Genomic DNA, 23,514 nt, shown 5'->3' on the forward strand with positions numbered 1-23,514 from the left:
AAGCGGACTCATTAAAAACGGGTGTCCATAGCGTCCTCGTTATGAATTAATGAAGATGTCCTTGTGTAAATGCTTTTTGCCTCATTGCCCTCTGTTACTTTAAATAATTGGAACAGTAAATTTGACTTATTTGTCAATCCTGTTTCTGCCAACTGGGCAACAAGGTATATCATTTGTGACAAGATCACTTTATTGGTCACGTGTCCCCCATTTTAGCATTCTGGCACTATCCATTGTATTTTAGAAATAGATTTTAAGATACTGCTACCTATAAAGCACTGAATGGTCTCTAGATCCTGTCACCAGCACTGACTTATTGTACACGGAACAGTAAATCTTCTCAAGCTGATCTATAATTAGTTTGGATCAGAGATGACCATGCATTTAGTATATCTTCTTAACTGTACTTTTAGTGTGTTTTTATACTGTTCTGTTTGTATTAAATATTTAGATATATCTCTAGCTGCTTTATGAGTTTATTATTGTTATTATTACGTACTTAGCTAATTTGTTTACAACGGGTCGACATTTAATTCCTGTCCATCCCCACCAGTTAAAGTCTGAGTCATGCTGACCTCTGTTGGTGAAGCATCCCTTTACACGACACACTGCCTGGTGTGGCGTCGAAATGAGCTTCCCTGTCAAAAACGTGTCGTCCTGGCTTCGTGTCCTCCGTTTTTGCCTTTTCATGTTTTGCCACCGTACAAAAGAAGTATTGTGTGGGGGGGAAAGGTAATGAAAGAAACCGTCGGAAGGTTGGACTGTGGGATCCAAATATTTGTCAAAAAATAAGTCTCCGTTTAGCACAGTTCTGATGGAGTGACGCTGTTTTTCCTTTCTCTCTGGCGCGAGACCGAGCCGCGCGCCCACGACGGCGGGACGCGCGTTCCTGTGGGGTCGCAGACTGCGACGCCACACCTGTACACAGTGCGCGTCGCACCCCCACGGCAGAGAGTCCTCCGGAGACGATGCCCTGCCTCCCTCCGCGGCCGAGCCCACTTCCTGGTGGAGGAGGCGGCGCCTGCGTCCTCGTAGTAAAGTAGACGGAGCAGCGAAAGCGAAGGTGGAGGCGGCTGTTGATGGTCAGCAGGCGCGACACCGCAGTTAGTTAGCACACTTTTTGGGGGAAGTGGCGGTGTTTCCGCTCCTTTAAAGAAAAACATGGGAAGTACGGTGATGGAGTCCAGCAAGGACGGCTCAAAGAAAACGCCAAAGAGGCGACGCAGTCTGCGAATTAACATGCCAGTGAGTCGGTGAACTATCAACTAATTTGGTTTCTTACTGTGGCTGCAAAAAAACTAACTGTGTTTGTTGTTGAACTTTTATCGCCGTTTTTATTGCATCCTCCGTCTGTACACGCGCGTGCGTGATTGACAGCCGTTTCAGTCCTTAAGTCTCATAAGCTCGCGAGAAATGTCGTCTGTGTTGCGTCGTTGGAAATACAAAATATATATATATATACATATATATTTCATATCTGGAAAAAAAAATGTTTGGGGACATTTTTCCTCCTTAAATATTTTTCAACAGCATGTCCAACAGCGACTCTTTAATGTGTTGCCATGGCAGCCAACTCCCCCTGGCTTCAACGACTCGCACTATTGTGAAGCTGCGACACAGAAAGTTATTCTCTCGAAGTATTACGAGGAAAAACAGGTAATAACAAGCGAGGGAACCATTATGGGAGGAAACCAGCAGGTTTCGTTTCATTACGACCACTCTACTGATGACCTGTTTATTTCACATTACACTGTATTTACCTTAGGTCTGATTCACAGTGGCCTCTCTGCCACTGGGTTGGGTTTGTGTTGTTGTTTTACACCCTACCCTATGACGTGAGTGACATCGCCGCCGCGCTTTAAAGCTTTATCGAAACCTTCCGTTTTTCAAGGTCAAAGCATCCTCTGGATGCTATACTGTGGGCCCACTTTGGTGACAACTCCTCTGTTTGGTCTTGTAGCAAGGAGAACAGTTACTGTAGCTCAGGCATGCGTGTTGGTTGGCATCCATCAGATCAACCTGCACGCTTTCCCAGTTTCCAATGCAAACGGATTGGATCAACCTATGCAATAGTTGAGACTTTTTTGTGTGTTTGTTTTTGTTTGGAAAACGCCAACAAAACAAAAACGCAGCCGAAAGTGTAATTTGAGTTTTGATGATGCCTTCGTGTGTGCAAGGATGTATAGATTAGATTAATCACTTCCCCAACAGGAAGTGAGCCTGTGAATGCAACAACGTTTTGAGGCTCAAGTGCTGGATGTCAGAGCTTTTCCTTCAACCACATGAAAGTCCCCAAACCTCAACCTGGTGGAAAACGCCGATAGGGTTGCGTAATATGTATATATCGGAACCAGTCTGTGTGGTCACTTTATTATATAATCACGAATCTTCTCCCTGCTGAAGCGCTCAAGAGTGGAATGTAAAACCCAGCCCTTGGTATGGGGAAGGTTGGGTGTTGCGTTTGCCTGCAAAGGTTTTCCGCATTGTCAAAGCATGTTTTGCTTCTTTTTTTTTTTTTTGTGGCATGGCCACAAAGCATGGCATCTTCACAAATTGTGAGGGCGGGGTGTTATTGTCCACTTTGCAGAACCAGCGAAAGCGGCACGTGTTGGCCAAGTAGGCGTCGTGTTACCTGTTGTGACTTGCCTTTTTTTGTTTTTCTTCTGTATTTCCTGAAAGTAATCTTTATCCTTGATACTCAGAACTCTTCTGTCTGCAGGACTTTGGTGCGTTTGCTTCCCCACAAGTGGAGAAGAGTGGCTCAACCAAAAGGGCCGATCAGACGGTACAGATATTATTTGCTGTTTTTGTTTTGCGTGTGTGTCATGACATGTGTTTCATTAACTTGCCAATTGTTTGTTTTCTCAAGTTTGCTCCCCTCCAGTAAATGATTTATCTCGTCTCTTGTTTGTTTGCCTTTTAATACATTTAGATGTGGATTTGGGCGAGCAACATATTACTCAAGGCCATGTCTCCTGTTCTGCCAACCCCTCACTGGCTTACAGTAACATTACGCCCACTGTGTCCGGGCATAGCTGGATCACACACAGGAAATTGATTTTTCTAAAAGAAAGCAGCCTCTTCTTACTGTCAGCTCTGATTGATTTGATTTGCAATCCTTGACCACTCCCTCATATCCACCAGACTACATATTTCACTTTTACCTCAATTAAAGACTTGCATTCTCCTGTGTTTTTTTTAAAAACCTGTAATTTATATCCAGAATAAAGAAAAACACCCTGATAGTTGTTCACTTGACTTAACAAGCTCTTGCACAATGACAGAGTTGAAGTTGTTGGCAAACAGAAACGATGGGTGTGTGCTCTCCCTCCCTCAGACTTGTCACAGGATTGGCTTAAACCAAAACATGTGCGCATGGAGTATGGACTAGACTCTGAGCAAATACCACCCTGAACCTTCACGGAGCAGACCAGGCGAAAACAATTCTCCCCGTTCTGATTTTGTTATCAGTGGCTCCTTTTGCACTTCGTATCATTAAGCATCTGTTTTGTTGAGCCTGGGTATTATGCAGGCCTTTTTATCGACCAAAACAATGTTACCCAAAACAATCCTGTTTCATTTGATTGTTTTCTGTAAATACACCCCTCCCAAGCTGGAGATCGCTTCAAGTTGTAATGCTCCGCTGTATCAGAGACCACAAATGGTTAAAAGATTGGCTGTTGGCACATCCAGAGCAGACAGCAGCAGCAGCAGCAGCAGTCGGTGGTGGGAGGAGGCATTCTCCGTCTCCAGCGAGATTGGCTGCCGTCTCTTCTGTTTTGTTTTTTTGGGTATTTGCACAGCGACAAGAGAAGAATTTTTCCACGTCTGTTTACATGATACTAACGTTGCGAAAGACACAACAAGTTTCAATGAAAAATAGGCTCAGTGTTGTTTGGCTAAGAGGAAAGCCGATGGTCAAGACAGTGAACCTGATGCTGCTGTTACTGACTCGTATTGCGGGTGAAACGTGATGCCCCATGCAGCCTTATATGAAGTCTGAGAGGGAGATGGAGAGCCATTTGGATTTGTTTTATAAAACGCATGCTTAATGGACATAAAGGACATTTTTTCCTTATTGCACTCTGCACACGCTACTCACATTCTTATACTGCTTTTTTTTTACGATGTACCATTTAAGTGTTACAATGGGGCTGTTGTGTATGTTGGGAAAACAAGAAGTAAATAAAAATGGCAAGCTCATGCAAAAAAAGTGCAATCAGTGGCCGTCATTCCACAATAAACCTTTCTGTGTTGTTGTTGTGTATCTGTCAGTTTTCCACGGATAAGCTCAGCTCTGCGGCCTCTCTCCGCATAACACAGAGGGTTCACTCTGAGCATAAAAATCACACCTTTTAAAAAAAAAAAAAGTGCAGGAAAATAAAACGGCCTCTTTCTTGTCTTTCAGGGAGAGCGCCGCATCCGTTCAGCAAGCCCCACCAAAGGGGGGTCGCCCGGGAGGAGTCCGACCGGCGCCCCTTTGACCCCATGTTCTCAGTCCGCTCCAGTGCAAGTGAGGGCCGGCTCAAGCTCCCCCAGAACTATCTTCCCCTATCCCTCCCTTCAGGGCTCCCCAACCAAGTCCCCCCGCCGGCTAAGCTTCAGTGGTATCTTCCGCTCCTCATCCAGCGCCACACCTGCAAGCATCAAAATCTTCTCCAGGACCATGAGAGGTGAGTTAGAAAAAAAATGAACACTGCACGGGACAGCCCATTCATGATGAACTATACTGCAGTATAGTGTGCAGCAACGCAGGTTAATACTGATGACATCTTGTGCAAGAGTCTCGGAGGAAGAGGGTTATAAAGGAAGGAAGACACAATAGATGAAACTAAGTTATCTCAAAGATAATTTGGGTTTCCTGTTGTATGTACGAGGTAAAGCCACACACAGGAACCCGTGTCTATCCGATTAAGTTCATGAGTTCACATGTTTTGCAGCTTGTTATTAACAACATGTCGTGCAGCATTTCCTCAGATGAACATCATTGTGCCAATAAGGAAGTTGAAGCCTAGATTTCCTCATGGTTAAAAAGACTGCTTTGTTTTGCCAACAGAGTGCATTTCCCAACAGGCCACCATGGTCACGAGCCTCATCAGACAAATGGCCGATCGCTTGAGGAGAGGAGAGATGTTCCTTTATTTCAGGAAAAGAAAATGGTTGTCTTTGTTTATTGTCAGAATCAAAGAGTTGTCTTTATTTTAGCTCCAAATAGCATAGCATTGAGCTGTGCGTTTCAAAGCCAGTTTATTAGATTAAGTTACAGGTTTGGCATCCTGCAGGTGGGAGTCCAGCCATAGTGCATTCCCCAAATTAAAACTCATAACAGACATAATGGTAATCCTGGTATGCGCTAAGAGGTGGAAATGAGACCGAGAACAAGCCCTGGTTTGACGAAGAACAGACCCAACGGGCAGATTTTCAGCTCCCATGTCTCCCATGTAGTTTTGTGGCTGATTGCATAACAAAAACCAGCTCTGTTTCACATGGAAACGCCGCTGCTGGAAGCAACATCAAGCGGCAGAAAGATGAGTCATATGTTTTTGGCTCGTACATACACCCATTCTTCTGTTTCCTCGCTCTGGGTCAGTTTTGGCAGTGACTGGTGGAATAGCTTTGCCAGGGCCAGGCCTCAAGAGTCGGCACGCTCCGTTTCCACTGGATGTTGTTGTTGATGGTAACCAAACCAAAACACAGCCCTCTGCTGCCAGCTGCTCGTGTGATGTGGTTCGAGACGTTACATCCCCTCGGTTTGGTTTCCGGACTAGCAATGTGACTTGAAGTGAACGGCGCCGATGATAATGGGGGCAAAGTAAGCATGTAAATGAACATCACCCAGCGACTGGGTGGGCCAACAGCTTCTCCAGTTTTATGAGTGGGATGTTTTTGTAGACACCCTACTTTGGCCACAAGGGTGCGCTGAAGGCATAGTCTCGTCTTGATGTAGTTCTCAAACGAGTGTTGATTAAGCGGACGTTTTTATACATTATTATTGTTATGAGAATTTATTTATTTTTACTATTTTAGTAAACATTTTAAAAAACAGGTATTCTTTCAGACTTTATTCCTGAACTTCTGATTTTGTATAAGTTGCATAATATGCATTAGTTGACTGTTTTCCCAGGTGCATTTATAGACATATTTTTCTACAAATATGGTCATGATGTCTTTTCATTCTCATCGGGTCTTAATATGCGTCTTCCCATCGCCTGGACAGTGTCAGTCTCTTACTGCTAAAGGCAACTGTAGTGTTTTCATACCCTTATCTGGAAGTGACCCGACTCTTAGCAGCTCCTCATACAACCATGCCGACTCTTTCTCTCTCTTTCTCTCTCTCTCTCTCTCTCTCTCTCTCTCTCTCTCTCTCTCTCTCTCTCTCTCTCTCTCTCTCTCTCTCTCCGTTGCTACTGTGTGATATATGTTTTCAGTAAATATAAGAAACCGGTCAGTTTTGACTTTCCAAATTCAGAAAGCGCAGACCTTACAAGGGCAGAATGTCTTTTATTGTGAGCGTATGTGTCTAAGCTTAAATAAATACACTGTGGACAGTATTTCAAATCCTCATGGATCTGGAACTTGGAAACCTTCAACAGAAACTAAAGTGAATCTGTTTCATTCGGGTACTGAAAACATAATCACACTAGTATCACAAGGATGTTTTAGACAAGTGATTTCATTTCTGAAATGTCAACCTCTCACTCATATTAGCCACTGACCCACTGAGTTGAGTGGAACACTTGCATAACATGTTAATTGAGATCCGGACCGAACACACTGTAGCTAATGTAAGCAGCAGATACCGAGTTGGCCATCTGTCACGGGTTGGGGAGGCTCGTGGTATTGAATGGAGGCCTTCTGATCCGCTGACAGAACATGGGAGGTCCCCCTGCTGTCATCTGCGCAGACTGGCCTCAGCAGTCTTAAAGGTCAGGCCCCTAAAATTAACAGACGACCGAAATGTACAAATGGCAGAGCTGCAGGACTCTCCAGCTCAAAACCACGACCTACGTGTCTTTTTATTTGTAGTTTTTTAACCTGAGAAAACGCCGGGATCTCGCGATCACTGATCCTGAATGTATTGTGTGAAGTCAAGAGTGAGCGTGACGTGCCCGTGCTTACGCTCCCTGTGTTGGGGAGAGGAGGGGGCGGTGGAAGGGAGGGGGCGGGGAGACGTGCAGCCTGAGCCAATCGCCGGTGTATCCTTTGTAGACTGCTGTCCTTTTACAGGCTGCTGACACGCATGCTTATATTAGAGAGACGCCACCCACAGCTGCACCTGACAATTTACAGCACCGACATGGCTGAGAGGGGGAAGAGGCGCTCGGGGTCCCAGTTTTTCTCTGCATCACTTGCGAGAGTGACATTTCTCCGCCGAAGCTGTGTGGAAATTACAGTTTGAGTTCATTTTTCATCAAACGTATGAGCTTCCTGCTGCCCACTGTGCTCCCTGGATATTCTTTTTTTTTTCTCCTTCTTGTTGCGATTGTCATTTTCTGTTCCAAGTAAAAGTGGAACGCTGGACTTAATGGAGTAGTCGACATTAGTTTATTCTCCCATAGAAGGAATCCTGAGACACATTTTCTACATTCTTCATCCACCGATTGCAGGTGACCAGTTTCCTCCTTTTTAATAGGAAGGACCATCTCTTATCTTTTAAAGAGAAGAAAAACAACTGCTTCAAAGACAAATTGTTTTCTCGATCTGCGGATGTCAGTGGATATACTTTTTAAATTTCATTTCTCTAAGACTTGCTTCATCGAGCAAATGGAGTGACTCTCACTTTGGACAGTTCTGAGCCGTCCCTGCAGCCCATATCGCGATGCAGATGGTCATGGTCAAATTTAGTCTTGGACCCACAACCCACTGCTTTTCATGAAGAGGTTTGGCAGCCTGAGGAAGAGCAAGAAACGGAAGGAGCAAGATGGACTAGGAGGTTGGCATCAGTCCGAGTCGTCATGTCTGTCCGGTAATGCGCTGTGCTCTTCAGGTGCTCCGTTTGTCTGCAGCCTCCTCCAGTAGTCTTAATAGTTTTGGATATCAGATAATTAAATAATGCTGATCACTATGGCCTTAGGTTCTCCATATAGTTCCGGTGCTGGTTACGTGGTCTCTGGTTTCACAAATGCATGCAGGACATCCGCACACAGTGACAGGACACCAAAGTGGTCAAGCTATGGCCTGAGGCAATAGATTATAGTTTTCACTTTGCTAAACACCAAAAGATGCTTTATGCATTGTTGCCTGATTCATATTTCTCCCTTTTTAATGTTAAAGCAGTGACAGAAATAGGTTAAATGTAGTCTGTATTCATCCTGTCATCATGGTAAAGTAATTTATAGCCACTCTATCTGATACAGTGTCAGTTCATTATTTATGTCCCATATCCTAAGGGGTGTCTCTCCAGAATAGCCGCTCCATTTAAATGCAGCTTTATTTAAATCCACAGAAAGCATTTAAGCTGGTATAGGGATAGTCAGAAGGTGCGTTCAAGTTGAGTGTTCGGGGCTTTTTCTTCCGTGTGGAGGACTCTCTATCTCTGTTTGTAATATTCCCTCAGGTTCTCATGAGAAAAAGCAGGCCGACATGAACAAGGACAGAAAATGGATGCCAAAGGGAAAAGCAAAGACCATCATGCGGTCTTGAGGCAGCTATCGTAAAGTGTTAGCTCGTAATGCTTGATGCGTAAAGCGCTGGGAGCCTCCGGGAGGCGTCCAAGTGGCCCTTCATCATGGACGTTACAGCTACTGATTTACAGCCAACCTGACGTCGGTGGAGTAGATGAGAGGAGCCCGTTATAATGATGTACGTCCAAATGTGGCTGCGTATAGATGTAGAGTTCATCGTAAAGGCAGCATGCAGCGCGGTGACACCTCAGCCTAAATAGGAGTCCTTCGATCCAGCGCTTCTACTGGAAGTGTCGCTGCTGACATCTTCATGAGAAATATTAGGAGTCTCTGCTTCTCAGAGACATGTTGTACGTCGGTTTGAAGTGTGGCTGCTCATTTAAAGGGTTTTGCCACGATGCAGTTTGCACACCTCCGTGATTGTCAGCCTGCCATTATCAAGCTGCTGAACCGCCACATGCTTATTCTGATCTACTTGGGTAAAATTAGTTTTAACGCCTTATTGCTAATATGGGGTTACTGACTTTCATGTCACCTCTTGCTTCACAATCCACACACCAGTCCTTTAAAAACATTGCAGGTTGTGATTCCTTGTGTTTACACGGCTGGCCGGAGAGGGCTGTAGCACCGCGTCCACTGGGGCCTGTCGCAGCCTCGCTACCTCTCTGAAGCCAACCAATGAGGATCACGTTGCTCCCAGAGTCACCGTAGAACCACTTGACTGAAAACACGCTGTCGACTCCTTGGGGGGCGCCCACTCTGTGAGGATCTGCTTTTACGAGTGTCATGTTAACACGGCTTACTGTAAATTGCAATATAACAACCGATTGTGAGCAGTGAAAACCTGTTTTGAGAGCAAATTTCTTGTTTGTAAGTAAATTATTTGTTAGTTTTGCTTATGAAACTAGAATTTCTGGCTACAATTCAAAAATCTTTGTTGTAACATGGTTGTAATCTCATCAACTGTACCTACCCCGGTCGGAGAAAACCAAACTCATAGGATGTATTTTAAATTGTGTCATACATGCATAGCTAACCTTAGCTAACATAGTCATGCATCAGGTGCATGTAACTTTAGCTCACTGTGGGCTAACGTTATGTCAACACAGCAGCCCTCCATGTCGTTCTTTAAAGAAAGAGACTCCACGACATTAAGAACATGAAAACGAAGTGCTGCTACAATTTAAATAATGTTGACAAAACAGAGCAATATAATGTCAACTTACCTCCGTGTCCTCCTCACGTAACCTCCCGCTAGTGTATGCCAAGAGCCCAGTCAAACTCAACTTGTAGCTTTTCGTTTTGAGAGCGACGTTTTTTTTTTTTTTTAGCAAAGGTTGCTGTTTTTTTTTAGAGCGTATGGTTTTTGATTTGAGAGCAAAGATTTTTGAATTGTAGTCAGACATTCTAGTTCCATAAGCAAAACTAACAAATAATGTACTAGCAAACGAGAAATTTGCTCTCAAAACATGTTTTCTTGTTTGCGTTATATAGAAACAAATCTACCTTCATGCTGCTGGCCCTCGCCATGTTTGTGAAGAGGCCCCAGAGAGCGACCTCTCGCACAGCAATGTAACAGCGAGATGGCAGAGATGCAGTTCGAAGCGTTCAGCTGAAGGCGACATTCCAGACATTCCGACAAAGCTGATGAACTAATAATTGCGTTGCATGGGTTGAGGGAGAAACACGGAGGGAGGGAGATGCTGGTGCTTTATTCAATTATCAAAGTAGCTACAGATTAAATTAGTCTGAGTTGATTTATTGATACGTTTGGCCAATCGTTTCATCTCTGATTAAAATAGTTGCTTAATGAAGTGGTATGGAAATGAACACTTGTACTCATTACTCTTGCTGGTTTCCAAAGTAGGGGCATTAACCTTGCAAATCAATGCTGCTTTTGTCTTCCTTCGTAGATGGAGCTTTGCACAGTGCATCTTTACCAGTATGTGGTATGTTCTTCTAAAATATAATATAGAGTACTGCGGGTTTATTTAATGTGTGAGTAGTTAGATGGACTGGACTACTTGCAGCAATTTATTTCCTGTGTGGTGTCTAGCTGCCCCTCATTACCAGGCTGAGGAGAGGGCTCCCAGCCCCGCTGTTATCTCCTCCTGTGGAATGTGCCACAACGGCGCGGCTAAAATAAGAAGGCTGCACTGCGGAAGCGGGTCAAGCCAAAGAGGGCTGGTGCTCGCCAACTAAATGTCAAGAGATAGTGCGGAGTGCGCTTGGACAGACCAAAGATATGCGTTCACTCGACACACAGGGCTTCATATATGAAAAGAATCTCCTGACGTTGTATGATTCTCTGTTGTGATTACATTTAGAAGGAAAGAGAGAGTCACAAGAAATGATCTGGAAAAACATGTGCCACACTGGTCACAACATGGGCACTTCTGTCCTGGTTCATTTAGAATTAGACACAACTCTCTAACCTTTGAGTGATGATCCTAAATACTTCATTTCTCACTCGTATGTTTAAATTACTTTAATAACAATCTCAGCTTGTTTCAGACGACTCAGTCGGCTGAAACAGATTATTGTATTGTCATGCGGGGCGGTTGAGTCCTTGTGTGACATTTACATACTTTCGGCTTCACCGTCACACCTGTGTTGTATGTAGGCGTGCGTGATCAACTGGTGGAGGCCCTTGTAATGTGAACCATTCGGTCCTCATCACCCATGTCCCTTATTATCCGGCCTCAGAAATATGTTGCCGGAGGCGGAGGCAGCACAGGGTGTCGCATGTCACCCCGCGCAAAGACTGTGATGCCTGATGTGAAAGAGCATGTGAGGGCTGTCAAGTGACTGACACCTGCAACCTGACACTGTGGCAGGTTGAGCTGCGTGACAGGTAGCTAACTGCTACACCGTAGTTTAATGCGGCTGTTTATGTTGTAATCGGCTTAGTTATTGTGTAGGGACGCCAGGAACGTGAAAAAGACATCCCACATGTCTCATTGGGTTCCTTTCTGCAGTACTGATACATTATTGATCACTCTTAGTTTAGAGCCTTCATCGAGATGAGATGAGCCATCAAAGAGGTTTTCATTGATACAGAGTGATGCAGATGTCAACAGCTGTCAATTTCACAGCAGTGTTATGGAGGCATAGGTCATGAGTATAACTGTAGCCTTGAGTTAGCGGTTGACTATAATCAATTGCTTTATTAATGTTTTTTTGTTTTACTATTTAAAAAGGATGATTACATTAACTTTGAAATATAAAGTCAAACTAAATGCATGTGCAACCTCGTTTAAAAAGTGAAACTGATTTTTTTAAATATCTTTCTTTAATTAATGTTTTGATATTGAATTATGCAGTTGTGTCTGCTTTTGTCATATTTGTTATTTATTTTTTTAGGCTTTTTAGCCTCAACAATTCCTTTCCCATTTGAATGTAAAGAACCTATTTGTCACCCTAAAAGTTTAATGAGGTCTGACCCACGGGGACCAGTTCTCAGCTTTTGGCCAGTGAACAGGATCCAAGCCACCTCTCCCAGAGCTAAAGAGAGTGTTTGTTAGTGTGAGGAAAACAACCAGTTGCAATAAACAAAAACAAAGCCAGAGACACAAGTGAAACAGATAAACAAGGTTCTGCAAACCCACACAGGTGTTGTCACTTCTGGCTAATTAGTCATCTGATCAGGCCAAATTAGTGAAAACACCTGTGTGGGAGGACTTTGCAGGGCCTCTAGAAAGCCTTTTTTGAAACGCGCTTGTGAATCATAAAGGTTTGTAGGTGTGTTGATGGAATATGATTAGTAACTGACACATCTTCGTGATGTGGTTTTTGTTTTTATAGTAAATAAATAATGTATCATCATAAACTTAAGATGGATACATTTATGTGCTGGATAATATTTTCATTCACAATACGTGGATAAAACATCAAACGTAAAAACCCCTTCCAAAAAGAAAGCACCACCTCAGTAAATAGTGACAGTAAAGATGTTTGTTATTGCTATAAAAGCCAACACATGCCGCGACTTGTTATTTATGTTGATATTATGTTGTAGCCATCTTTCTAATGGTGGTTCATCCACATCTGTCATCGACTGCCCTGAGACTTTATCTCTGGCATTCGTGTTGTTTCTCAGTACCCAAGACTCTCCGAGTCTCTGGTAGATCAGATATGCATTCCTCTTCTCTTATGGCATGTGACAGCACTGATGGTATCTGCAGCCGTCACGATTTTAGCACCTAGACCTAGTTGACAAGGCCAATCAGCGATGTCAGTCCAGTGTCACTAAAAACACACAGAAAAAGTCTGTCAATGGACAGACATTGAGAGGAGCAAGCGATAAGTTGTGGTATCTATTGTGGACCTTTTTTATTTTCATTTTGATCTCTCCGCAGCCTCTGGACTCTCCACACCACCCACCACCCCAACCCAGGTTTGCAGCCAACCTGTGTTCACCCAGGAGGCCCAGCCGAGCGGGCCAAGCCCTGAACGCCTGGAGGCGAGCGCCCGATCCCGCTCGATCTCCACTCCTCTAGAGACAGGAAAGCGCCTCAGCCTTCCCTCCGCTAAACCCCCGATCTCGGGCTCGAGCCCTGTGCCATCCTACACTACCTCGCCACAAGTGAGTCGCACCGCAAATATTTTGGTCATTCCAGGTTATTTATTTGCCTCGGGTCAGTTCGGTCACTGCTTGTGAACGGCAATCAATAAATACATTTTGTGGCTATGACTCAGCCAAATAGATTTAGTAGTGACTTATTTCGCCAGTCAGAAATGTTAGAAAGTAAACACATATTTGATGTGTAGAGGCGTTTATGGAGCAGAGAGATTTCACATCACAGGTACAAAACTAGTTTAAAGGTCACCTCCATTTTCTGGCTTTAGAAGCGAGTGGCTTGAGTTAACGAGAACTGACTGAACTGTCCTGGGGCTAAAATAGGTGAAATATGAATTGCTTTAAAAAAAAAAAAAAAGACTATGAATATGTGACTAAATTTGCAGGTACAATGCTGTATCTTTGCACCACTTCAGTATTGGTTGTACTAAGTCACATTTTATGATGGTACTGATGAATACAACATGGATCACACAATTTCTTTCCTTTGTGGCAACAGCACAACAGTCTGCTCATGAGTCATGCGCTGCTTTACTCTGTGTCATGAGGGTTTGCTTGGGCATTGTTGAACAGAAAGCATGGTTTCAAGCTCTGTCGCTAGAGCACGATGTGTGTGTCAGCAGCCCCGTGTTTGCAGTATTTGCTCGGAGATTATAAATATTATCTCTGCATTGAAGCAATGTTTCAAACGGCATTAGACGCTGGACTGAGCGGGCTCAGTGTTTTATCACGGGGGCTTTCGTTGTTGTTTTTTTATTTAGGATTCACCACAGTCTGAGTCGGGGTGTGACACCAGATTTCCCCACAGCTAGTGTGCCCATTTAATGAATAAGTGTACCACGGTCTGTCTCCACCTGTCAGCCGTGAGTGATTGTGCATTCTAGCTAGAGAGGGTAAATCAATATTTCATCGCCAACATTTTATACCGTTGGTATTAAAACCCAAGGAGTCATGATTGTGGTTGAAGAGCAGTGCATGTTGGCCTCTCTGTCATTCATAAGGGGAGGTTGACCAAATACTCTTCTGATACTTCATCTTTTTTTCTTTTTTTTGGCTCAGTACAAAAGCAATTAATGTAATGGATTTGTGCATGTCTGCTTCCCTGGAGTTTGCTGGAATACAAAAGCAGGCTGAGTGCACGCTGTGATGCAGCAGGGCAAAGATTTATGAAAGTGCAGGAGTGTTTCTTTTTTTTGGCGAGAGAAGTGCTGTGTCACCATTGCAGGGCGACACTGGGGACCGTCTGGCTTCCTCACTCGGCTGCAGTGGCTTGTTGTGAATATGCTTGCAAATTAGGAAGCAAGGAGGAATCAGGCTATCAACTAGCACCCTTTTGATAGGCTATGTAAATCTCTCTGCATGACACAGCATATTCCATACTCGCCGAAATGTTGCGTGCAAGATGCAAATGGCACACCTTTGCGTGCCAATTTCTCACTGCTGAGACTCAGAGTTGTTTTTTGTGTGTGAATCTCTGCTATGTTGAAAATTAACTCTGAAGCTGTGACAAGGCATCCCCAGCTTCTTGCTGCTAAGCAACGCAAAGGGATTTCCTAATATGGTGAAGCGCCCATGGTTGCCCTGCATGGAGAGGTGTGTCCACAGCGCGTGGAGCTTCCTGCTTTTTAATTTTTTTTTTCTCCACGCTGTCTTGTGTAAGACTTTTCCCCCTCTGGCGAGTGTTGATTGGCACACAATTCATCAGATTTATTACGGCGGGGTTAATTCTCGCGTGCCCGTGTAGTGGCTGTTTGAGCGGCGCGGAGACGTTGGTCCGCACACCCCCCTACTGCAGCAAATGGATCAGGACTGGTCCACTCTTGGGTTTTAAAGGGGTGTATGTGTAGTCTAATAATAATAATGATAACGTGCCATTAAAGTTACAGCTGTACAGCACGACGTTTACGTCACATCTGCGTATTTTTATCGGTTTGTCGGAGCTTTATGTAATCGGTGAAAAGCCGGAGGCGCGCGACTGTGTGTGTGTGTGTGTGTGTGTGTGTGTGTGTGTGTGTGTGTGTGTGTGTGTGTGTGTGTGTGTGTGTGTGTGTGTGTGTGTGTGTGGTTTTGGTGTGTCTGTTCACCGCGCACTCGGTCTGCTGGGGCCGCTAGGGAAAAGTCGCTTCACCCTGCTTGCTCGCTCCCGATCTACGGCAAAGTTTTTCCGTGTTGTTGTTGTTGTGAGGGACTTGCTGCGCTCTTCACTGCACTCTTCTGCCCCTTTCCCTCTCACAGGTCTACGGTTTATTCGAAGGCATGCTGGAGAAACTTGAACTAGATGATGATGGTAAGTGTCCTGCGTTCCTATTTTTATTTGTTATACCTTTTTTATTTTTTATTTATTTAACGCAGCTGGTGATGAAATGTAAAGGTGACGTCGGGATGTCACAGGTATTCCAGCTGCGACCAAGCCACAGATGTAGGCAGCGAGCGTCTGCACAGTCCGGTCCACAGACCCAGCGACTTATCCGCTGCGAGTTGTGTCACAAATTAGAGGGATTTCCTCTCCAGGCGACTGACTTTTACTGCGTTGTCGTCATAACTCATCCGTTTATCTAAATAAATGATAATGAGGTCTTGAATGATGGACACATACATTTTGGAGGACTAGAGAGACTACTCGCGTTTACAAGAGGTTATTCAACGGCGTTTAAAAAATATAATTTAGACTGTTTCCGATAATCATTCAATCATTAAAATATCCGAGAAAAGTAATGGCACATGTGTGAGTACCCAGACCACATCAGCGCTTCGAAATGCTAATTTGTCAGACCAGAAATAACTTTTGTTTTTCAATTATCCACTGAAACATGTTTTTTTTTTTCAATAATGATGCACAATTAAATATTTATTTTGATTTCTCAGTCAACTAATAGCGAACTCAGGTGTGTGTGTGTGTGTGTGTGTGTGTGTGTGTGTGTGTGTGTGTGTGTGTGTGTGTGTGTGTGTGTGTGTGTGTGTGTGTGTGTGTGTGTGTATAATCTCCAAACTGCATCATCAGTGAAGGACAGAAGTTCCCAAGTACCGCTGTCTGTGTTTTTCCACTGTTTCTGGTCTTGTCGGTGCTTAAAGCAGATCTAAATTATCAGTAAGAGGGAGCAGTAAAGTGGCTGTAAGTGGTCCAGACCCGTAATGGTTGTTTATGCTCCGAGTCTGTTTTGTTCGCAGGCTCTCATTTTTTATATATATATATATAATATTTATCTGTCCTTATCTGTCTGCATTTTTGTTGTTCTTACAGCTGCTGAACCTGAGAGTGATATTTACATGCGCTTCATGAAATCCCACAAGTGCTATGACATCGTCCCTACAAGCTCCAAGCTGGTTGTGTTCGACACGGCACTTCAAGTCAGTACTGCGAAGTTGTCTTTGCCTGCAGAGGAACCTTTTTATTTGATGTCGAGGTCGCTTGTCTTGATGAACGAAAAAGACATTCGGCGAAGGTTAATGTTCAGTAAAAATGTGCAGGACTATCTGCCTCGGAGCAGTTTATACAAGATGGTTGACGCAATTGTCATAAAGCGGTTAAACAGTAATCCTGTGGAGATTTGGCCTCTTTGATGTGTAGATCTTCAACTGCTAAATCCACTGAAGCGCAGGCTTATCGAAGAGAAAATGGAAATACTAAAACCAGCACAAAGCCGTCAGGAGCACACTTCACAAAACACATCACAAGTCTCTCCTCCACCTATGAGAAAGTGACGGACAACAAAATGTCATCAGATGATGATGAAGGCTGAAAGCATATATTATTTTTGATGAGACATTCATTTTAATTCATAGAAAGTCTTGCAATGTCTTGTTTTGTCCAACCAACACTCAGAATTTAATCAGTTGAATATAAAATCATATAAAACACAAAAGTGGTACATTTTAAAAGCTTAGACGAGTGGATATTTGCCTTTTTTTTGCCTGATTTAACAACTGAATTGATCGATCATCAAAATTGCTGCCTATAGATGTTTCTGTCTATCAGCTAATGGATGAAGTCATCACACATTGTTGTGAAGTATTGTGTATAATGGAATTTTTTTCTTTTCAACTTTTTGCATGACAGGTGAAGAAAGCGTTCTTTGCCTTGGTAGCCAATGGTGTGCGAGCTGCTCCACTATGGGACACAGAGAAGCAAAGCTTTGTGGGTAAGAACCCCAAAACCCCGTCACAAAATTCCCGTGGCATTTTTTTTATCTTATCGCATACTGAAACTATTATTTCATAGTGTGGACAATAGTGTTTTTAAGAATCTTATTAACCTGCCATGTGAGATACTTCTTAGTACACTGTTTTCTAGGTCTGATATTGTTTTCCTGTTCAGGTATAAGTTAGACATTAGACACATTTTTAAAAGGTCGCTAAATCATAAATAAGGCTTCCAAAGACTTCACACATCGCAGATGTAATTGCAAAGCTTTCGGTCAAATACCGTCTCCAAAGAAAAGACGGAGCTTGGCAATCGAGTGTGAAATTTGCAACCAAAAATATGTTTAGATGCCTTTACTCTTCTTACTTACTCTCTAGCTTTGACTGCAGCACAATATAGACTTCAATGTGCACTCTACATCTTTTTTGTCCACAATTTAGTTGTAGAAAAAAGGTAAAATTTCTCCTGTTGTGCTGGTGGGCCAGAGATGATGGCTCTGTATTAATGCTGCTGGGCATGTCTTGTGGAGTGCGATGCTTTATATTGAGCAAAAGTCATTAGAGCCGCCATTAACCATTAAACACAGCAATGACTCCTCTGTATTAGCGAGTGCTCTGAGAAGTTGGAAATAATATTTAACCTCCAAAGAAATTATAGCAAGCAAAACAAAAAAAAAACGTTCTATTAATAGTGTCAAAAGCCAAACCAGCGCTCGGTCGGCTGTGTCGTGTTGTTTTAGGTTTTATCCTGTGGCGAGTTTATTGTAAGTCAGCCTGTGATGAATAATGAATGCCAGGTCAGCGCGAGGATAAAGCGGGGGTGGGGGGTGGTGATGTGTTGTTTGGACCACGCCCTTGTAAGCGCTCTCTATTCTACGCAATCGCACAATGCCTGTAGGCACGTCGCTCTATCTTGTTTATAGATTCACTGTTTTAATGCCCGTTTTCATTACAGGAATGCTGACAATCACAGATTTCATCATCATACTACACCGATACTATAAGTCACCAATGGTAAAAGTCTACTTGACATAATGTTTGGATGGGGATTCCTCTGTTTGTTTTTCTTCTTCTACCAACATCTACTTCTTGTTTTTCAGGTGCAAATATATGAATTAGAGGAGCATAAGCTTGAGACGTGGAGAGGTCAGCATCACGATCGTACCCTCATGTTTCTGTCACATGCATAATGTAAGGTTTTACTTGTTTGACAAGCAGAATACAAAATACTTAAATATTTAATGTCTTGCCACAGAGGTTTACCTTCAAGCGACATTCAAACCTCTGGTCAACATATCACCTGATGCAAGGTATGTTGTCTCACCATGAATAATGAATCTTTCTGTTTATTGCATATTTTTGTGTCCACGTGCGCCGATTTTTAATCGTGCGACTTGTAACTGCTCATTGTGTTTGTTGTACTGCAGCCTGTTCGATGCAGTGTACACACTCATCAAAAACAAAATTCACCGCCTGCCTGTCATCGACCCCGTCACGGGGAATGCACTTTATATTCTCACACACAAGAGGATCCTCAAGTTCCTCCAGCTTTTTGTGAGTCCAACACAAACCCTGCCAGTCTGTCAGTGAATGAGTGTTTAGGTTGCACAGCATTTTAATCTACATGATGGATAATTAGGATTCCTTGTGCTGGTCATCTCCTCCTCCACTTCCCTTTGCCTGCTGCCCTCTAGTGGTCGATGTGGACATTGATAAAAAAATATGCCATTACTTAAACGGAGTGGATGGAGAGTGATCCCACTCCACATGTTCCTGCCTCACTGTGTGTGTGTCTGTGTTTGTTTGTGTACTCCAGATGTGTGAAATGCCAAAGCCAGCTTTCATGAAGCAGACTCTTGGGGAGCTGGGCATCGGTTCGTACCGAGACATCGCTTTCATCCACCCGAACACGCCCATCATCAAAGCACTCAACATTTTTGTGGAGAGAAGAGTGTCCGCCCTGCCTGTGGTGGATGAGTCGGGTAAGATCAGAAATGTCAAGTGTTGACAAAGTATCATAATAATAATATTACTTAACTTACTCACATACTGGAGTTCTTTATGTTCTCTACACAGGCAAAGTTGTGGATATTTACTCCAAGTTTGATGTGATTGTAAGTTGAAATTTCTACAATTTCAGTTTTTTTTTTTTTTTTTTTTTTAAGAAACGTAATACATTATTGGAGGCTAAACTGCATACTGTTTCGTTGTCTCACTTGCTACGATGTGTTTTCATGTCTGTTTAGAACTTGGCTGCCGAGAAGACGTACAACAACCTGGACATCACGGTGACGCAGGCTCTCAAACACCGCTCTCAGTACTTCGAAGGAGTCATGAAGTGCCATAAAATGGAAACGATGGAGACCATTGTGGACCGAATCGTCAAAGCTGAAGTGAGATTTTGAGAACGGCACGACGTCTGTGCTCGTTAAGTGAACCGTAAAAAACCTCGGGACTGACGTGAATTGTATCTGTACTCGTGTGTTTGCTATTTTTCCACCAGGTGCATCGATTGGTGGTGGTGGACGAGCGCTCAAGCATCGAGGGCATCGTTTCTCTGTCCGACATCCTCCAGGCTCTGGTGCTCAGCCCGGCAGGTATAGATGCTCAGCATTGCTAGCCCCAACCCCTCCCCCTCTGTCCCGGACTCTGAGCTCTCTCCCCCACCCCGCCCTAACCCTCGGCCCAGGTAGGAAACGCACCTGCGTTGCCGCCTGTAGCTGTCTGTGAGGAGGCGGCATGGTGGTGCCTGGCGTCCTGGTTGTTGTGCTGGAGGCTGCTGCATGCAGCGGTGTTGTGTGTTTTTTTTGGGGCGGGGGAGTGAAGAGGCTGCCATCCTGTCAGGACAAGAGACCCCACTGCTGCTGGTTCAAAAACAAATCTCATGTCTGCCCTCACCAGTGCATTGAAATATGTTTGAGATGTGTGTGTGTGTGTGTGTATATGTGTGTGTATGTATATGTATATATGTGTGTGTATATATATATATATATATATATACACACACACACCCCCACACCCTCTGGGGAAGTTGTTTCTCATCATACAGCAGCTTCAAAGTGTGAATAGAGATTAGCAAATTGGTATTTGATGAATTCATGCAGTAGTTTTATAGGACAGATCGAGGGAAGTCGATAACAAACGCTGGGCTTGATTGTAAACCAAGGCATAAGCTGTATATGCTGTATAGATAAGTGGGCCAAATTATTCTTACTCCTACCCTTTTGACTTTATTGCTGCTGGTGTATCCTTGTTGAAGTAGGGAGATGAGCAGGATAAAGTCTTAACAATTACAGATGGATATAGAAATATTGATTTGTGAAAATGTTTTGGTCGAACGAATGAAAGTATTTTTAACTAGCGATGTATTATATTTAAGGCCTAAATGGTTTGTCTTTTGTTTGTTGGGAGAGATCCTGCCGTAGACTGGCAGTCTTCCAAAAACCAATCCACTGCTCTGGTTGTTATGCACAATTACTGACGATGATAAATGCATGCCAACATTCCCACAATATTTGGGTTAAATGACGGTAAATCTGTCCTAACTGCTCCTCTTCTCTGCAGATGCCTGTAAGGAGGAGACCCTGACTGACTGAGTGAGAGGGAGGAAGCGTCGGCTGGAGTGGAGACTTGGTGGGAGTAAACAAGTGTGGTGGTTGAGGTCGGGCCCCTGCAACAGATGCACTGGAGAGGCTTGGAAACCAAAGAGATAGATGGCTGAATGAAGTGGAGTTCCTGCACTGAGGGTGGATTTTCTGAGTGTTTTTTGTTTTTGTTTAGTTTGTTTGAACACTGATCAGATACACACACTTGCTTGGTGAAAGGTGGGGAAGTCTAGCCTGCTCCTGATGAATTAGGGCTCCAGTGTTTTTGGGTTGTGTAGTAGTGATGATCATGCTGCTGTCATCAGTGGATTTTTAGTTGCATTTTGGAGTAAGTACGGAATAGCATCACCTCCTTGTCAGTTTTTGGTGTTGGAACAATCAAAGAGGCAACTTATTGTTTGGTAGGAAAACAACACTTCACCTGAAATGTGGCTGTTACAAAAAAAAAAAAAACATTCACCAGTGCCAATGGAGTGATTGATGCTGAATCTTTATTTGTGCCTTTTGTTGCCACTGCCCACATCACTTAAAACTGACAAGAAATTGTGTCCTTTTGAATTTGTATAGTCAAATGAGTGTAACTATTATACTACTAGTAATTCAAACATTATTTTCCTTTTTTATTTGGTTTCATTTCCTCTGATTTTGAAACGGTCAGAAATGTCAAATGTCTGTGGAAAAAAAAAAGTCCTTAATAAAATCAAAATAATCTGGCACAAAAACACGCAGTGGTTCGGAGGCAAATACAACGGTATATCAAAAAGGATTCTATCAGTCGCCATTCAGACTCATTGCTACTTAACCTTATAAACACAAGCCGTGTTTTCGCAAAAATGCCTTTATGTAACATTACAAGACCGGAAAAATGTCTTTTCAGATGTTACTTTCCAATTGTTTTGACGCTTCGGATATGCGAAACATTCACGTTATCTCTGCTGTAGCTCGACAGGACTCATCTCCATCTGACTGTAAATAGGATCTTTTTTTTCTTTCTTTTTTTCGGGAAACGTGTCTCTCAAAGCTTTATTTTTATGAATGTGTCAATGTGTTTAAAGAGACTGCAGTTTTATTGTTATTTTTGTAAATATATTGTTGCAATATGTCCAGTTCAAAGAGACTTTGTATCAGATCAAAATGTACTGTAACCGTGCAAGCATGAGAAACTACACTTCAGCAGTATGAATGTCTTTTGTTTGACTTTTTTCAATTTTTCTGCCTGCAGAAAAATAAATGGACACTGAATGTACATTAAAGCCGTGGTCTTAAGTTTTAATTTAGTTTTGAAATGTTTTTTTTTTAAATGAATTTGTTTAACTCTTCTCAGGATGTACAGGATGTGTCTCCAGTAGCCAAGTGGTTCCCACTATTGTCTGTCGTATCGCACAGCGCGACCAGCTGGTCTCATCAGCCCCTTTTGAATCAATAGAGAACAGCACATCCCATCTCAGAGATTATTTTGAAATGTCAGAAATGGATTCCACATCCTCAATTACCCCTCTCCCCCCCAAAAAAAAAAAAAAAACTACTCCGATATTGTCCAAATTAGCTAAGCAGTTGCTGAAATATCGCCCATATGTCTGTGGGTGATTATGCTAATGAATGCTAATCATGTTAATTAAACATGCAAATTACCAACATATGCACGTTTCTCAAAGCTGGGGACCCTGAGTGTCCCATGTACGGTCTCCCTAAATACTGGACTACAAAAATATTCAGGATTTAGACATCAATCTTTGGCGCCCCCAAAAAACAATGGGGCCCAAGCAAATCTGTGGATGGATTACTGTAAGTAAGTGTTGCAATACATTCCTCATTTATATTTTTATTTTGTCATATCGTCCAAAACCCTGAAAACATCAACTCCCTTCAACAAATTTCAATTAAATCTATTTATTTTCGTAAAGCTTTTGATTAAATGGTCCGTGTAAGGTTTGCTCAGACCTGATGTGTTGGTAGTGTCGCCATGTGACTTCTTTCCTTCTTTCTCGCACATAAATATGTTTCATTAGACCCACCTTTCTAAGAAGACGCTCACTAACCACAGTCGGCTGAGTCCTCACCAAAAGCTGTAAGCAGTTGAGCCTTCAGCCCTGAGGCCCTTTTTTCTCTTCGTGGCACGCTGCCCCGAGGATATTTTAGAGCTGGGATCGTGCCAGGGAGTCTTCCGGAAAAGGCTGCTTTTTCCTTTCATCATGGTGCATCCTCTAGATGTGAAGATGTCGGTTTTCCTGAGGACGAGGTGGAAATGTGCAGACTGGATTGGCGCTGTGGTCTGCGTGGCTGGAGTGTTTCTTTTCTCTTGGAGCAGCCACAAGGTGACGCTGCTGCACACGCTTCACGTAAATATCAGCTTCCATACAGTTGGCATAATGAGCAGCTCTTTTTTTCCTCATTGAACATTTACATTTCAATAAGAGATGAGTGGTTTCCCTTTTGATCTTAAGGAAGTGGCTAGATTTCATTTTTTTTTGCGAATGCAGTAAAGGGGCAAAGGTACTGTGAGTGGATCTGATGGACTTCCAAATGTGGGGTAAATCTGGACCAGACTGACTCCAGACAATCTGCT

The 23,514-nt window shown here is 43.2% G+C and overlaps 1 protein-coding gene across 2 annotated transcripts; it reads left to right on the forward strand.

The window, feature by feature from the left end:
- Positions 1-1,136: 1,136 nt before the first annotated feature.
- prkag2b (protein kinase, AMP-activated, gamma 2 non-catalytic subunit b) lies at positions 1,137-22,194 on the forward strand (the record flags this gene model as incomplete). 2 transcript variants are annotated; one of them, XM_079223916.1, is made up of 16 exons in its annotated part: positions 1,137-1,245; positions 2,720-2,785; positions 4,409-4,673; positions 12,983-13,209; positions 15,439-15,490; positions 16,445-16,551; positions 17,261-17,342; positions 18,299-18,357; positions 18,444-18,489; positions 18,599-18,653; positions 18,771-18,897; positions 19,160-19,325; positions 19,420-19,457; positions 19,590-19,736; positions 19,847-19,940; positions 20,908-22,194. In XM_079223916.1, the coding sequence occupies 16 exons, from the start codon at positions 1,162-1,164 to the stop codon at positions 20,937-20,939; spliced, it is 1,647 nt and encodes a 548-aa protein (XP_079080042.1). In that variant the 3' UTR covers positions 20,940-22,194. The 2 variants fall into 2 exon arrangements, with proteins under 2 accessions (XP_079080042.1, XP_079080043.1); XM_079223917.1 differs by lacking the exons at positions 1,137-1,245; positions 2,720-2,785; positions 4,409-4,673 and adding an exon at positions 7,873-7,966.
- Between the last annotated feature and the right edge of the window lie 1,320 nt (positions 22,195-23,514).

This window comes from Taurulus bubalis (assembly GCF_910589615.1).
Source record: "Taurulus bubalis genome assembly, chromosome: 1".
NCBI classification, from domain to species: domain Eukaryota; kingdom Metazoa; phylum Chordata; class Actinopteri; order Perciformes; family Cottidae; genus Taurulus; species Taurulus bubalis.